The 16255-nt window shown below is 35.1% G+C and overlaps 1 protein-coding gene across 1 annotated transcript; it reads right to left on the minus strand.

Annotated features, from left to right (window-relative positions):
- Positions 1-295: 295 nt before the first annotated feature.
- On the minus strand, positions 296-1894 carry LOC110933589 (protein FAR1-RELATED SEQUENCE 5-like). The gene is made up of 4 exons (XM_022176803.2): positions 1811-1894; positions 1147-1710; positions 729-1057; positions 296-494 (listed from the first exon to the last, which is right to left on the minus strand). Exons 1-4 carry the CDS (start codon positions 1892-1894, stop codon positions 296-298), a joined length of 1176 nt encoding a protein of 391 aa, XP_022032495.2.
- Between the last annotated feature and the right edge of the window lie 14361 nt (positions 1895-16255).

Here is a 16255-nt window from a genome sequence, read left to right on the forward strand (position 1 = left end):
GAAACCGGCCTATCTATTTCATCAGCACTTTATAGTTTAAACACATTTAAAACACTTTTTTTTACAAAGTAAACTATATGCCAAAACCACGAACAAATCAATAATCCTATAAAAACACAGATGGCTATTAAAAAAACAAACTTAACACTAAAACACAAAGCAACAAATATTATGAAATGTTGAATCCAATAAGTCTTAAAATCAACAAAACCAAATCCAAAACAAACATAAGAGAAAAATAAAACAGAAAATTGAATAGTTCAGCAACAGACTTAAAATATTGATATAAAAGATCCTACTCTGCCATGTCCTCATCATCCATATCTGCATCGTTTCCAGATGTGTAAAACACATCGTCATCATCGTTCGAACCAGGACCATCACCTTCAACAACCAAAGCAGCATCTCCTTCGCGAATTGTATCTTCATTACCTCCAGAATTCCGCGAAGCACCTGCCTCAGGCACACCCACGGTGTATTTCCAGCACGTTACTCTGTTATGACCGTATTTTTTACATAATGAACATTGACGACGTTTACTCCCAGACTGACTTATGGCTCGCTCCTTTTGAGATTTAAGGCGTTTATGAGACCCACAACCCTTGAACCTGGTACCAACTGGAACACGGATAGTGGCCGTGCTCTCTGGAGCAACTCCTAGCAGTTCAGCAAATCGATTACGTCATGTCTTGGGAGGTGCATTTATTTGAGCTTCATCAGTAACTGACATAAACTGCTTGATATGGTCACAAAAATCAGACAACTTATCAAATTTTGATATCAACTTGTTCACAACATACTCAGTTGCGTGACTAATCTCACGAACACAACGGTTAACCTCCTCACTACGATCTGGATCTCCACCATCCGTAAGAATGGACCCGGGGGAACTATTTGGAACAGCTTCACGCGTCCAACGCCTCAATATATATTGTTTCGGAAACTCCCTTATATCAAGAATCCGTAACACGCAAAAAATGTGACTACACAACAATCCAAACTGCTCAAACCTGTTGCAGATACACTTAACAGTAATATCCTCCTCGCGTATCATAACCTGTAACATTTAATATCCATAAAACACAGTTCATATAAAAAATGTATAATGAAAAAAAGGGTACGCATAAAGTAAAACAAAAAAATAACCTCGAATAACGAAGAACATGGCTGGTCGAGATCCTTTATAAAAAACTTAATGAAATCACCGACGTGATCTAATCTGACACTAGTACAACGATGAATAGCATGTTGAATCTCGAGTTGAACATCCAAAAATAAAGTTCTGGTATATATCTGAGCTGCTTGCTTTTCGAGAACAAAATCACTCCACTCTCCAGGGTTGGTGTATCGAGTGTCATGATCGTTTTTCCAATGCTCGTGCCTTTGCGCTTCAATAGCCGTATCGAAGTGGCTAAGAAATTCAACCAACGTACACTTTGGGTTGCTAATCTTGCCAAAAAAGTGATTCTCGCTTTCGGACCCAGATGATGTCCGCATAAGACCAGACATTTCTTCTTCGCGATAGTAAGCTGGAATCCATGATTCACGTAGCCCGTATATATACGTCAGCCATTCATGGTCGGTTAAACCGAAATCATGAATAATAGCTGCCCATTCAGCCTCAAACGCTTCGGGCAATAGAGAATCAGTCCAAACAACTGCAGACAATCTTTTCCTGAAATCTGTATTTGAACATAGGGCAGCCCCGACCTAAGGGAACATTGTATCGTGAATGACAAAAAAAAAATTAAAACACAGTAAAAAAACACACATATAAAAAAAATAAAACCCTGCCATAAAAAAACCAGACCTTAGTAGTGAGTTTATCCATGATATGCCACATACATAACCGATGCCTCGACTCAGGCCAAACATCCGCGATAGCCTTTTTCATCGCAGGGTCCTGGTCAGTAACGATTACAGGAGGCGCGTACCCATATGCGTTCTTGATCGCCCTAAGTAACCAGCTATACGTCTCTGCCGTTTCAGAACCGAGAATTGCAGCACCAAGTGTCACGTTCCTATTATGATTATCAATCCCAGTGAAAGGGACAAACATCATGTTATACCTTAAAAAAACACACAATCAGTGATGACAAAAAAATTAAACACAGTAAGTTTTAAAACACATTGAATATATAAAAAATTAAACAAATCGTTACTTGTTACGCTTGTAGGTAGCATCAAATGATATAACATCCCCAAACATATAATAATTTCTCTTCATATCCTCGTCGGCCCAAAAAATACACTTCAACACACCTTCGTCTGTCGTTTCATATTCACAAGAGAAGTTCGGTAAAAACTCCTTTTTCCTCATCAGTCGCTTAACAAACATTTCCGCATCAAACTCTCCGATAAAAAGATTTAATTCTTTCTTGAAATTTTTAAAATCGACTTTGGTTGCACCGACTTTGTCGAACCCACCATACCCTTCCTTCATAATGTTAAATGCACGAACAGGACCAATGTTGAGATGTGACATCTTGTTTATCATCTCTTCGTGAGCACGATTAATACCCCTGTTTTCCTTGAGAGGATGTAAATCTTCTTGATGCACAAAATCATGGTTGTGCGCCTCTATAAAATGATACAGCAAATACTTCTTAGCATCGGTAAGCTTTATTCTGATCGCAGCTTGGCATCCGGTCCTTTTGGATGGTACCCTACGTACCCACCTATCAGACGGCTGTTCGACTAAGGTATCAACCGGTCGAAAGTCCTTTTGACCGTCCTTTGAACAAAAAAAGTACTTGTTTATAAGAATACCACGGTTCTCGTGCTGTGTGCCCTTTCTTATGGTCCACCTCCCGCTTCTGGGTAAGTTTTATAAAAGTTATACGTGTCATCAACTGTGTCGAATAACATTCCCTCTGCTGGCGTCAATGAAGAGGGTGAATCTGGAATAGATCTCTTTGTTCCAGTGTTTGGAGAGACTTGTTCAACACCACGTAATTGGTAATTAGGTGCATCTACAACACATGACAAAAAAAGTGTATAAAACACATTTCTAAACAAACATAATGCAATTTAAAAAACACCGATTCAATTATACAAGGTGAAACTATAAAAAACATTTACTTCAAACTCAATAACTGTTAAAACACATCACATATAACAACTGATTTTTTCTCATAAATAGTTTAAATAAACAGAACAAAAAACTACAACTACCGATGTTAAAACACACTATTCAAATATGTAAGAAAAGGGTGACCATGATACTACAAACCATCAGCCCACTTATATGAATCAATGAACAAAAACAACCTGAACATGTATGACTGTTAAAACACAAAACCAATAACAAGATGATGGTTTGGCACAACCCTCAACATCTGTTGAAACACATAATTGGTAAAACACATTACAGAGTAAAACACATCATTCGAGATGAAACTATAACAGAACACATAACTAGTAAAACACATTACTGTTAAAACACACCATTTGAATATGGAACTATGAAAAAAAAATTGGCTTCAGACTCAATAACTTTTAAAACACAACCTCAAAACCTGTTAAAACACATAACTTGTTAAAACACATTACGGTTAAAAACACAAACAACCTGAATCTGTATGACTGTTAAAACACAGCACCAATAACATACATGATGGTTTTTGCACATAAGTTACAAGTATGGATTTTAAAACACACCATGAAATATCTTAAGGAAAAAAAAATTAATCTTCAGATTAGAAAAACATTGGTCATCTTATAGAATCACTGAACATTAAACCTCAAAACCTCTGCTGTTAAAACACAGCATCAAGAACAAACTGACAAATATGCATAAACATGATAATGAAACAACACAAAAGCCTACAAAAGTAACTGTAATTACCATCCCCACAATCAGCGAGGGTGTTCGAAGCCATGATTTATCAGACTGAAATAATGTAGAATAAGAACGATTCTGGTGAAGAATAGAATGATCGAAATTATAATATATAGATGTGTTTCGTGTTCGTAGAATTTGGAATAGATTTGGATTCAAAAAACAACTATAATCCCGCATATCATGCATATAATCGGTTACACATACGAACATGCAAAAAATATAGTTATTTGAGATAATTACCAAAAATAAAAAAAAATATATGCAATTACATGTTTACCCTTCTAGTTAAAATACATCCATGCCACATGTCAATATACTATTGCTTCCTAGACTTTCTAGGAAAATTGGACTTTCCACACAACTCCTACTCTAACATGTATATTTATATGAATGCATATATATAAGCATGCTAACATAAAAAAATAAAGACATTTTGAGAAACCAAAAAGTTGTGTGAAAAATCATAAGTTTGGTGAAACTTAGGGATTTGTAGAATATTTGGTCAATTAATCGTTCTTAGTTGTAAATAGGACGTGTCGATCAATTTATTGTGGAAATAGTTGCTTTATAATAAACGCACCCAACGGTGGGTATCACTACCTCTTTTTTCTATTTTATATATTGTTTTGGGGGAAGAACACGTCTTAAAAAAGATATAATATATTTTTGTATAAAACATGCCTTTAAATAAGTTACTAACATCATTTTGGGGAAAATGTGGTTTTAAAATGAATGTGTTGTGTTTTCGAAATAAAATATGGTTTTTGAAATGTGGTCGATATAAAATAGTTTTGGAGGAAAACAAGATGGATTGAATAAAAATTTGTACCGAGGAGAAACAAGAAGGATTACAGCGTTTGGGGTAAAACGACTATATAGATTTAAACTATTTAATTATAAGTTTGGACGAATTTTCCTGATCTCAAGAGAGTAGGTATCGGAATAGGCCTACATCTCGGTAGGGACTTTGGGGAATTCGTACAACACAAAATATTAAAATTTTCAATTTAATAGGATATATATATTGTTCATGAGGCAGGCACCATAAGTGACCCAATTTGAGGCACTTTGCGCGAATTTAGCCATTTAATCATTAATACCAGTATGTGTAGAGTTGTTGATAGATCTATCGGGTTGACCACCCCATCGTGGTGACTGGTAGCTCTGTCTCAAATCAAAATGATGAATTGATATCCTTTGATTGTCTAGCTTTGATTATTCCTTTATTGTTAGTTAATATGTAGCTCATAGTAAGGGTGTTCATGGAATCAAATATCAAATTTTCGAGTCGAATTATTCGAATAATTTTTACTTTCCCTTTAATTCGAATTCGATTCGTATTCGATTAAAACATACCAAATTCGATTCAAATTCATATTCGAATAAAAAACCCAATTCGTATTAGATTCGTATTCGAATCGAATTCGAATAAATTCGATTTGATTCCGATTCTTTTAAAACATGTAAAAAACTATCAAAATGAAACATAAATTTTAAAGCAGCCATAAAGTACCATATCAAATAAAAAAAAGTTCTAAATAAAGTACCATAAGTCTAAAACTCAAAACAAGAAGTCAGGAATAACCACTCCACATTACAAGTTGATATTTTTAGGGTTAGAAATCTATTGATAGATTTGTTACTTAGATTTAGTTATGAGTCATGTAGTGGGTTTGGTAATGGGTAATTTTAAAACTTGAAATAAATTTTGAAAATAATTTATAGTATAGCCCAATAAAAATTATATATGTATTATATATAAATTTAAAAATAAAAATGTATAATTTTTATTTGATTTTCGAATCGAATCGAATCGAATTTGAAATTATAAATTCGTATTCGATTCATATTGATTTACGTGACTCGAATTTGAATTCGAATTCTTACAATCGAAACGAATTCTTGATAATCGAATCGAATTTAATCGAATTTCAAATTTTTCGAATTCAAAACAAATTCTGAACACCCCTAGTTCACAGGCTTTGCAACCCTATGAATCTGAAGTTTTTATGCTAGAAATTTAATATAAAAATCCTTGGGAAGATGATTGAGTCAAAGGTTTTGAGAGAAATGCTTGCGACAAGAGAAATGACCCTCAGATTTTCAGGAAAAAAGAAAATTTGATTAAATTTACCTAAATATGTTTGAAATATAAGAAAAGAGACTCTTAAATGAGAAGGCTTTTCCTAAAAGAAGTTGTGGAGAAATTTTCTTTTAGTTTTAAATACGTGAACTCAACAACCTTTATGTGTTGCCACTTGATTTAATTTGTTCTTCAGGTACATGTGTTCGGCTTCGGGATTTTGGTGTATCTTGAGTTTTAAGGATGCAAAATAGTAAAGAAATGTTTTGGACAACTTTATAGATCCATAAAGGATCAAACGACTAGGTTGTGGTGGTCTTTTACATTTAAAACTTTAAACATTTTGTTGTGGTCGTCCATTAAGACACTTATGGGTAACAACCTCCGTCACCGCTTTGTTTGTATTTCCACTGTGACGTTTTTGGGGTGTGACAGAAGTTGGTATCAGAGCGAATGTTTATAGCGAACTAGAAGTTTTTTCTTAAAAAATCTAGACTTCACCGATGAGTTTTGAGAATATCTCCCAAAATTCACGAAGCCACGATTTAAATAAACATGGATTTCGATCATGTATGAAAACTATAAGAAGTTTATGTGCATATGTGTTAATCTTTTTATTTGTGTCCTGTGTGTTATAAGTTGCCTTTTTATTCGAACACACACTTACTTAGTATGGTTACGGTGTGTTACAGATGTTGCCCTCACATGAGATTATCAAGATTCATGACTCCAACCGCGAGCATGAATTCGAGACCTCTCCGACCTCAGTCCTACCAGAGATACACACACTACCTCACAATTCGTTCACTTTCTCGAATTCATCTGGTTGTTTTATGTCAGTCCTACTACTTTTGCCAGCTAGGTTGACCCATGGTACGCGAATACGAGTAACGAGTGGATCAACAACGATGACACGTTGTTCTATCCTCAGTCTTCGAGATTGGAAAATTGTCAGGGACAGCGCCATTAGATGATGGACCAGCTGGAGCTGTACCTTTTGTTGGAGGTTTTTTTTGGAGTAGCACTTGCGGTGGACACCACTATGGTCAGTGCCCGACCATTGGAGTCACCATGAGGCTATGTTTGAGACCCCTCCGCCTTTCATATCCGAGCAGTCTGTTCCACTTACCGAGTGGCGAGCTTCTACTGCACCATTTGTAACACCCCGAAAATATTAGAAATTAATATTTATTTACATATGGTATATATGTTAGTCATAACCAAAGAATAATGTGACTAGGATTAATTAACCTAGTTAAAAATATCTAGCCAATAATAAAGAAAACCTGAAATGTTGGTTTTTTATAAACTTGAATAGTTGAGGGGCTAAAGTTGAAAAAAGTGAAAAAGGTTTTAATTTAATAAAAATAAAACACAAAAACACAATTATGTGTGTGTTCTTGTCGATTGAATACACAGACCAAAAAGGGTTCTTCCCTTTAACCCTAGATCACTCAAAATCAACCAAAGTCAAGCAAGAAATCATGTGCAAATCGAAACCAAGCTAAGTCTAGTGATCACTCGGGTTAGAGGATCACAAGATATGTCGAATTCCATCTTTTGGTGATGTTTTGAATTCATGGTGAATTATCATAAACGAAATTATTGCTTGAATGTTTGATGTATGAGTGAAATTAGGATAAATCCATGTTTAGGAACAAACCCTAGTTAAAAATTTGATAAGTTAATGATGAAAATTGTGAAATGGATAATTACCCATACATGTCTGAAGTGGGTATTATAACTAGATGATGAACATATGAAATTCAATGTTACAATGGAATAAACTGATGTTATGATGAAAGCCTTGATATTGTGTATGAATACTAGGCATAAGAGCTAGATTGTTGTGAATAAAACTTGGTTAAAAGTTAATTAGGAGCTAAATTGATGAAAGTATGAAAATCATGCCCGCAAGGTGTTTGTTAGAATGTCTAAACGATCACTAATATGTTGAAATTTTGAAAGAAACGTATAATTGAATAATATGGCAAATTACGCGTAAAATGAAGTGATATGAGTTCTAAACTCGTTATTGATTGAACTCTATAGGCAAGGTAATTGAATCTTCAAGCGGACAAGCCAGAGCGGACGCGCGCTTGAAGGATAAGCTTTGAAAGGTACGTGACTCGTAGTTTCATTACATTGTGTATATACATTGATTGTAATTATGATAATGTTGTTATAGCATAATATACGAGTTTGGTATGTTAAAGAAGTGGCGAAGCTCATATGACAACGAACTAGTCAAATAAATGGTTAGAGTATGTTTGGTATGTCGTAGAAGTGACGAAGCTCACTCGACAATCTAACGAGTCAAATAAATGATTAGAGTATGTTTGGTATGTCAAAGAAGTGACGAAGTTCACTTGACAACCAAACGGGTCAAATAAATGGTTAGACCATGTTTGGTATGTCATTGAAGTGATGGTTTTCACTCGACAACCAAATGGGTCAAATTTGTGTTTAAAAACGATAGTGTCTAGAAGTGACTTGAATGTCACACAATACATTGGTAGAAGGAGTGCGTAAGCCGAGGAACGGACACGCCAAAAACTAACTTAGTGAGCCCTTGTAATTTGGGACAAAACTTAGAAACAAGATATTATTGATTTTGATTAGGGTGCATGCTTGAATTATAGACAACAAGCATGACGATATTACGTGTGCGAACCATGTGATGGGAGCGAAACGATAATGTTTGATAAGCCCGGGACTCGGTAAAAATGTTTAGAAACAACCATTGATAATAAACATGTAATATGTTGATAGATGAAATGGGTCGAATAATCATAAGAAGGATTTATAGGTCGTTAGCTTATAAATCAGATTTCCATGCGAAACAAGATGATAAACGGATCCTTAATTTAATTACGGTCACATAGGAAAAAGAATCATGTAAATAGGATATATAGATCAAAAGTTATGCGCGTTTATGTTAAAAATTAGAAAAAACACAAAGCTGGGCAAAATGTAGGTCCCAGAACCGGACCAGCTGGAAAACTGTTACCCCCGCGACACACCAGGGAACATAATGTCTCGGGCGCGACACGCGACGAAGGTCGCGGCACGCGAAAGATCACACTGAGCCTCTCGAGTGGCACGAGAGGCATAAAATCTAGAAAATTGTTTTATTTTGTTTGTTAACGCGTAAAACTTGTCTAAACTCGTATTTAAGCTATCAAAACTAACTTTTATGTTGGTTTTGAATATAGGTGAACATAGTAAGCCTCCAGATGAAGATCAAGCAATAATCAAGAACCGAACACATGTCCGAGCAAAGCTTCCACGTTGATCTTATTTTGTTTTTGTTAAAAGTGAACTATGTAAACACTTAGCACTATATTTTGAATGTTTTAAACACGTATGAATGTTGGCATGACAATTTTTTGCACAGTTGCATTTTTTGTATTAAAATGCGTATTTAATGTTAAATTCGTGTTATTCTGAAACAGGTGTTACAAGTTGGTAATCAGAGCTCAAGGTTGTTGACAAAGTGTGTTCGGTTTGAAGCTTGATCAAACATCTGGTAAGAATTATTTATATGAGTGGATTGTAGCAAAACATTAGGAAAAGAATATGAATTTAAGTGCATGGGAAGAGTGCACTAAACACGAATGGTTTAAGCAAGTTACAAACTTAGCTAAATCGAAGTGAAAGATGCAAATGATAATGAAACGAAATGTTTGACAATTGATATAAACATTTCAGATTCGAGATGTCTAGTATTGGTAAAAGACGATTAGGTAGTATAAAGCCTAACTGTAGATTGATTATAAAATAAATACTCGTGAAATAAGTATATTTGAATGTCTCATATAATAATACGAGCAACATTGAATAACAAGATTATTAATAAATTGGAAATGTTCAAATGATATGATGACCGCATCTGAAGATGACGGGAGTTAAATGATTTAAATGGTGGAAGGTTAGGAAGCATGACAGAGAACATGCTAGCAAAGAACCTAAATCAAGTGATGATTTGAGACAACGGAGTATATCAGGGCGAGTATCAATCAGGTAGACATTATAAATTACGATAAGATAAGTGGAATGCAACAATTCACATGATGAATGATAGTTGCATATGGGCATATATGTTTGGTGAAATAAGTGAATTTTGTTAAAAAATAATAAATAAATAAATAAATAAATGATGAGCATGTAAAACCGAGGTAAAAGTAATCTCGATAAATATTGCAATGGGAAGGAGCGCGTGTACACTTGAACCAGGGAACACAATATAAAAGATAAGTGTCGTAATGGGAAGGAGTGCACATACACTCGAACCCGGGAACTTAATGAAGAGAATAAATGTTGTATTGGGAAGGAGTGTAATTACGCCCGAACCCGGAATTGCAATGGTAGTAAATGGTGAAGGCAAGGTTATGGACTTGGCCAAACCAAATAAAACATGTAGAAACGTCGTTTATACTGACAAACGATGTGGGTAAATTCCATACAACGACATGGAATAATCAAATGAAATGAATCGATTTCTGGTTATTATTACAATGGAATGATGTCAACCGAAGTTGGCGACGATACGGTATCCCTCATGACTGAGGAGATACGCGAAAGGATTTATTGGAAAGCCGGAAGGGCTACTACATGATGACGGCAAAGAAAGAAAAGATGAACGAGTTGAGAGAAAGCCCATTGGGGTGAGTATCGCAGGTATACGCTTTAAAATTTCATCAAGATAACGTTAGGCAACAATTAGACAATGGATTAAGGTTAGGAATGACAAATTAAGACTTGGGCGGAAAATATCCTCATGGAAAACTAAATGGATGATTCGTATTATTCGCTACTGTGAATAAAAAAGAATCACTAAATGCGGATTTAGAAACTTGGGTATGGGTAACCATCCAAATAACACTTATTAATCAAATCCTTATGAGGAAGAACGATGATCACATTGATGAGTGTGATTGTATAAAAGATTAGTAAAATTAACGTTTTAAAAGTGTTTGAACGAAAACGGGTAAACCTCAAAAGCCGTATAACAATAGCAGTGGTTTTACCAAATAAGGCTTAAGAAATAGACCTTCAGAACATTAATAAAAGAGACGGACCTAAGGGTCTCTAACAAAAGAAAGATGGGTGTTCGAATCAAATAAGTAAAATGTTTGATAATAAAGGAAAACACAAGCCTGGTAACGGAAGCGTATTACATTAGAATAACGAGCCCGAGGGAAGGGATACGAATCAAAGTAAACGAAAATATAAACCGACAATGGAGAATGTCAAGGCATAGGGATAAATTTTGACTGTCATAAGTGATGAAATTCACACGAACAAGTCAAACAAGATGAATGAAAGAATAAAGGACTTGGTTGAATAAAGGCGATGGATTTCGCTAATACGACCAAATAAATCAAAACGAAGTCTTAATGCACGCCGGAATGGTTGCTATGATAATGACTTCGGTAAAATACCCGATAGATGAGTAGGATTTCAAATACGAGCGTAAATCAAGAGACGGGAACACGGATTAAAAGTCAAAAGACTCGGATTAAGAGTTATGACTAAAAGACGATCAATTTTCGCAAAAACATGCATTTTGATAGTTATGATCAACTATTTCAATGTTGAACGGGCCGAATGAAGTATAACGTGTGACACCCCGACCGCGTAATAAAATAAACCGCGGTGGAAACGTCGGGGAGTCGTGTCACAGAATCATTGTTTCACAACACATGGAATTTAAAATATTGTTTTATTACATAATAAGTTACATTATCTTGGAATCACATAAACAAACAGTACAAATGCCGTTCATGTTTTATAATTACTAAGGCCTATGTCCATCCTATGTGAAGCAATCAACAGTCATCGCGTAATAGAGCCTGAAACATATGTGAAAGTAAATACGTCAGCATAAATATGCCTGTGAGTAACATAGGATTTTGTGTTGAAGATTCATGACTTCGAATGTTTAAAGAAATGTTTAACGTAAAGTAGTCATGAACCCTTGAAAATATTTTCTTTTATAAAATCATAAGAAAATCAATATGAAAATCAGATGATGTAAAAGAATAATGTACGGTTAAATAAATAACCAAATGAAAATAATATGTATGTCTTGTCCTTGTTGAAATGGTTTAGAAAATGCCACGATATGTAACATGATAAAAGCACTTATCAATAACCATCAAATAATGTCTTGTTTGAATGTCAAATGTCATGTGTAAACAATGTCTAATGTCAAGTATAAACAAATGCCTTATGAAATCCAATGTCATGTACAAAACAATGTCTTTGAATAACCAAAAGTTTAAATCAAAAGTTATGTTTTAAAAACCATTGCTTTTATTGATACAACATTTATATGGTTTGTCTATCGCATACACTCAAGCCTTGAGACTGTCGCATAAACCCTTATCAGGATCAAGGTTTATCAAAAATGAATTCGGATTCTGTCATTCCCTAACACTTCCAAACCAAACTAGGAAGTGGGAACGGGATTTGTCAAGTCCTATAGCGCTATTACATACTACCGAGCGGCATGATCAATGTTAATGAATGTACTACTGTCCCGTTAAAGATACCAAATGTCCTGTTCAATGTAAGCATGTCATGAAAATGTTTGAAAACCATGTACTAGACATACTAAGTCAATATGCCAAGTAAAAATATCTTTGAAACCAAATGTTAGGTATACTAAGTCAATATACCAGAAAAATGTCTTTGAAATAATGAATTATGTAATATGTAACAAAACATGTATAATGTCATGAAAATGGAAAGTAAAGTTATGCACATATGCTTCACCCCAAAACATTTGAAAAAAGTAAACGAGGGGAACTATGTACTCACCTTTGGGTGTGTTTTTATGTTTTAACACAATTCCTCAAATTGTTTATTCGTCCTAAATTAAGTAAGAGCGATTTAATAATAAAAAACTCACAAAATACCTAAGTTTCTCCGATACTTAGAATTTTCACATAACTTTGAGATTTTCTCCAAAAGTTATTATTTTTGATTATGTTGGTGTGTGTGTGTATATATATATATATATGAGTTCATATATTTGTTTTAAGAACTTTGCGACTTGAATGATTTTATTGGTGACCCTCATTACGTTATAAGCAATATATCTATGATTTGCACGTCGTAATATATTTTCGGCACATATACTTCAATCAACACATATTCTCTATCATACACATTCATGTATTTTCGGCCATACATATATATGTTTCCAAAAATTTCCTTTGTCACCTAATCAATACAAATCGCAAGAACTTTTACATAACACCTTTTTGATTATACATGCATTCATTTTTCAAGAATAAATCAAACAAGTATCAATCAAAAATCAAACTAAATCTCAAATACATACACATATGTATATACGGTTATATATACATACACACATACTTCCATTTTTATTTTGAGTAAAAACCCATTTCTTTTTAGTTTCAAGTTTGTGAATAATCCAAGAACCTTGAGAAACTTCTATCATCATCAATATCACCAAAAATCAAGAACAAGGATTTTAAATTAAATTTTATACCTTCAAGATTTTGATGGGTTTTTGACAAAGTATGATGATTTGGAGGTTGGTTCTTGCTTGAAACACCTTCAAATCACCTTTGGATCTTCAAAAGTGCTTGGAACAAGCTTGGAATGAACTTGAAATCTTGGAGAAGGGTTGAAAAACGAAAATGAAAGGAAAAAGAGGGGTGTTCGACCGAGTATGTAGAGGAAAGAAAGAGATGGGATTTGATTTTGATACTTGGGAGATTATCAAGGATTGTGTTGGGTGATATAGGGGACAAAGATCACAAGGGAAGATTCATGTTGCAACACTTGGCACATATGCACAAGAGGTGGATCTTGGTGCCGCCACCTATCTTCCATACACTAGTTCCATGCATATTTTATATATATATAATATATAATTGGTAAAAACAGGTATTTAACTGGATACCGGTTATTTTATCTAGTGTTTTAATTTCGGTTTATGGCCTTTTAAATTAATTTTATTATTCTATAAAAATAAACTCACCATAATATATACTGAAATAATATCAGTTTCCGAGAATGGTTGCGTTGTCCGTGTTTCGCAGTGTACGCACTGTATTACGCAGTAACACGCGGTATGCGCTTAAACTTGAAAAATTACGTTTTAAAGCATTTTAATTTATTTTTCAACACGAACATGATTAAAAATAAAATTTTAATCATAATTGAATATTTTTGGGATTTAAATATTATCCGAGTGGTCACCAACGTTCGTTTCGCAGTTTTGTCGTAAATAGTTCCTAAGTTCAAACAAACATGTTTTCGCCATACCGAGTCCTTCAAAACTTATTTCTAAGTTATGTAAAGGGTATTTAGGGTATGTTTGGCTCAGGTCATTGTTCCGGAGTGTACATCGCGTTAAACCGACTACGTTTACGTAACAGTTTATGTATACTTTCAGAAAAGCTCTTGAGAGTTCAAAAACGTACAAGGATTGAAATGTGTAATTGTAATATGTAATTATACAGATTCCAGGAATGAAATTCAAGATTTCATTGGACTTGAAATTGTTTAGGATTGTAAAATGATTGTAAAGACACAATTGTTACAGTCTCCCCTACTTTAGGAAATTTCGTCCCGAAATTTTATTAGAGGAAACTTGTTTTGCTCGAAGTTGAAGTCGGAGAATGTAAGATAAAACAACATTGGTCCAGGTCCAGAACTCCTAGCAACTTAAATAACGCCACACTTGCAATGTAATAAGGAACACTTATAAATAGGAAGTACCAGCGGCATATCCACCTTGTCCTTATTACATTGTCCCTGTTTCGTTATCCTTATCACTATTGGTTTCAACACATGACAAAACTTGTTGTGGTTTCTGTGCACTGAATTCCATAATTATGTATGCATCCATAATTACTGATGTGTGTAAAATGCAACATATAAATCACATCAATTAAGGCATAAAACTAACCCTTTCTAAGTACTAATGTTGGAAAAAGAGTGTTTTTGTCTTCCTTTTGTATTTTCAGGATGAAATGAGCTCAAAATCACAAAAGAAGCAAAAAGACAACTAATTCTAGCATAAATACAAGAAAAGGAATAAAAGTAGACTGCCCGGATCCTCAACGGCACCTCCCAAGGCAAAGAAGAGAAAACAGAAGACTGAACACGCCCCGTGTCCAGCGAACACGGGGCCGTGCCCAAGAAGCAGCAGAAAAGACAAACCAGTAGAAGCTTCCATTGCCCACCACGGGGCCGTGTCCAGCGGGCACGGGGGCGCGGTGAAAGTACAGCAGGCGCATTAATTGTAATTGCGAATTACAATTAATGAAGAGAGAGAATGTCAGACGGGCACGGGGGCGTGTCCAGCGGACACGGGGCCGTGCCCAGCCTTCTGTTCAGCCTATAAATAGGGGTGCTTGGTTTTATTCCATCTCATCCCTTGGCACACCACCTCTCTCACACTCCATCCACCACCCACCACCACCATAACACCATCATCCACCACCATCATCCATTGTCCATCGTAGAGTGTGTGAGTCGTCTCGGGATCCAAGATTGATCGTAAGAGTTCTTGACAATCAAGGCCATGTTTGCCTAAGTCTCTTACATCACTTGGTGAAGACAAGTGTTTAGTATAATACTTTTTATTTTTAATCTTTTCCACTTTTTATTTGGTTTTGTATTAATGACTTTAATAACTAGTTACTTATGTTGAAGGTGATCTTTCCTTATCGTTTGTCCGTGGTGTCTTGGCATTATTTTACTGTCTATATAAAATAAAAGATTTTCACCATTCATATCTCCACGGTCTATATGGAGGTATGTTGGCTACCTGGTCGGGGGTTAAGGGAACGGTTTGGTAAGGGTCTTGCCCTTGTTCAGCGTTTAGAGGTCCTGCTTGGGACCTGGGTCAAATTTAGTAGGATCTCCTTCAATGCCCATAGGTATTGGATGGCGGGGATCCAAACTCTTTGACCCCCTCATAAGTTAACTACTATTAATACTATAACCCGGCTATTTAGGACTGTATCCCTGCTGACTCAGACTACTTAGCCGAGGGTAACGTCACCGCCAAAAGCGGGGCCTACCACAATTTGCATTAATAACTTAATTCATTATCTTTCAATAATCCGACCCTTTAGGATTGTATCCTTGCTGACTCAAACTACTGGGTTGAGGGTAACGTCGCCTTCAAAAGAGGGGCCTACTACAATAACTAAGATAATCTCTTAAACACGTGCAAAAGTGCGAAAATAATCAAAGGTTATACTAACACACGTGTCGGATCCAAGTGATTCATCTTGTCTATCTGTTTTTATTTTATTTTATTTTTCAGCATTTAG

Source organism: Helianthus annuus, chromosome 4 (genome assembly GCF_002127325.2).
Source record: "Helianthus annuus cultivar XRQ/B chromosome 4, HanXRQr2.0-SUNRISE, whole genome shotgun sequence".
NCBI classification, from domain to species: Eukaryota; Viridiplantae; Streptophyta; class Magnoliopsida; order Asterales; family Asteraceae; genus Helianthus; species Helianthus annuus.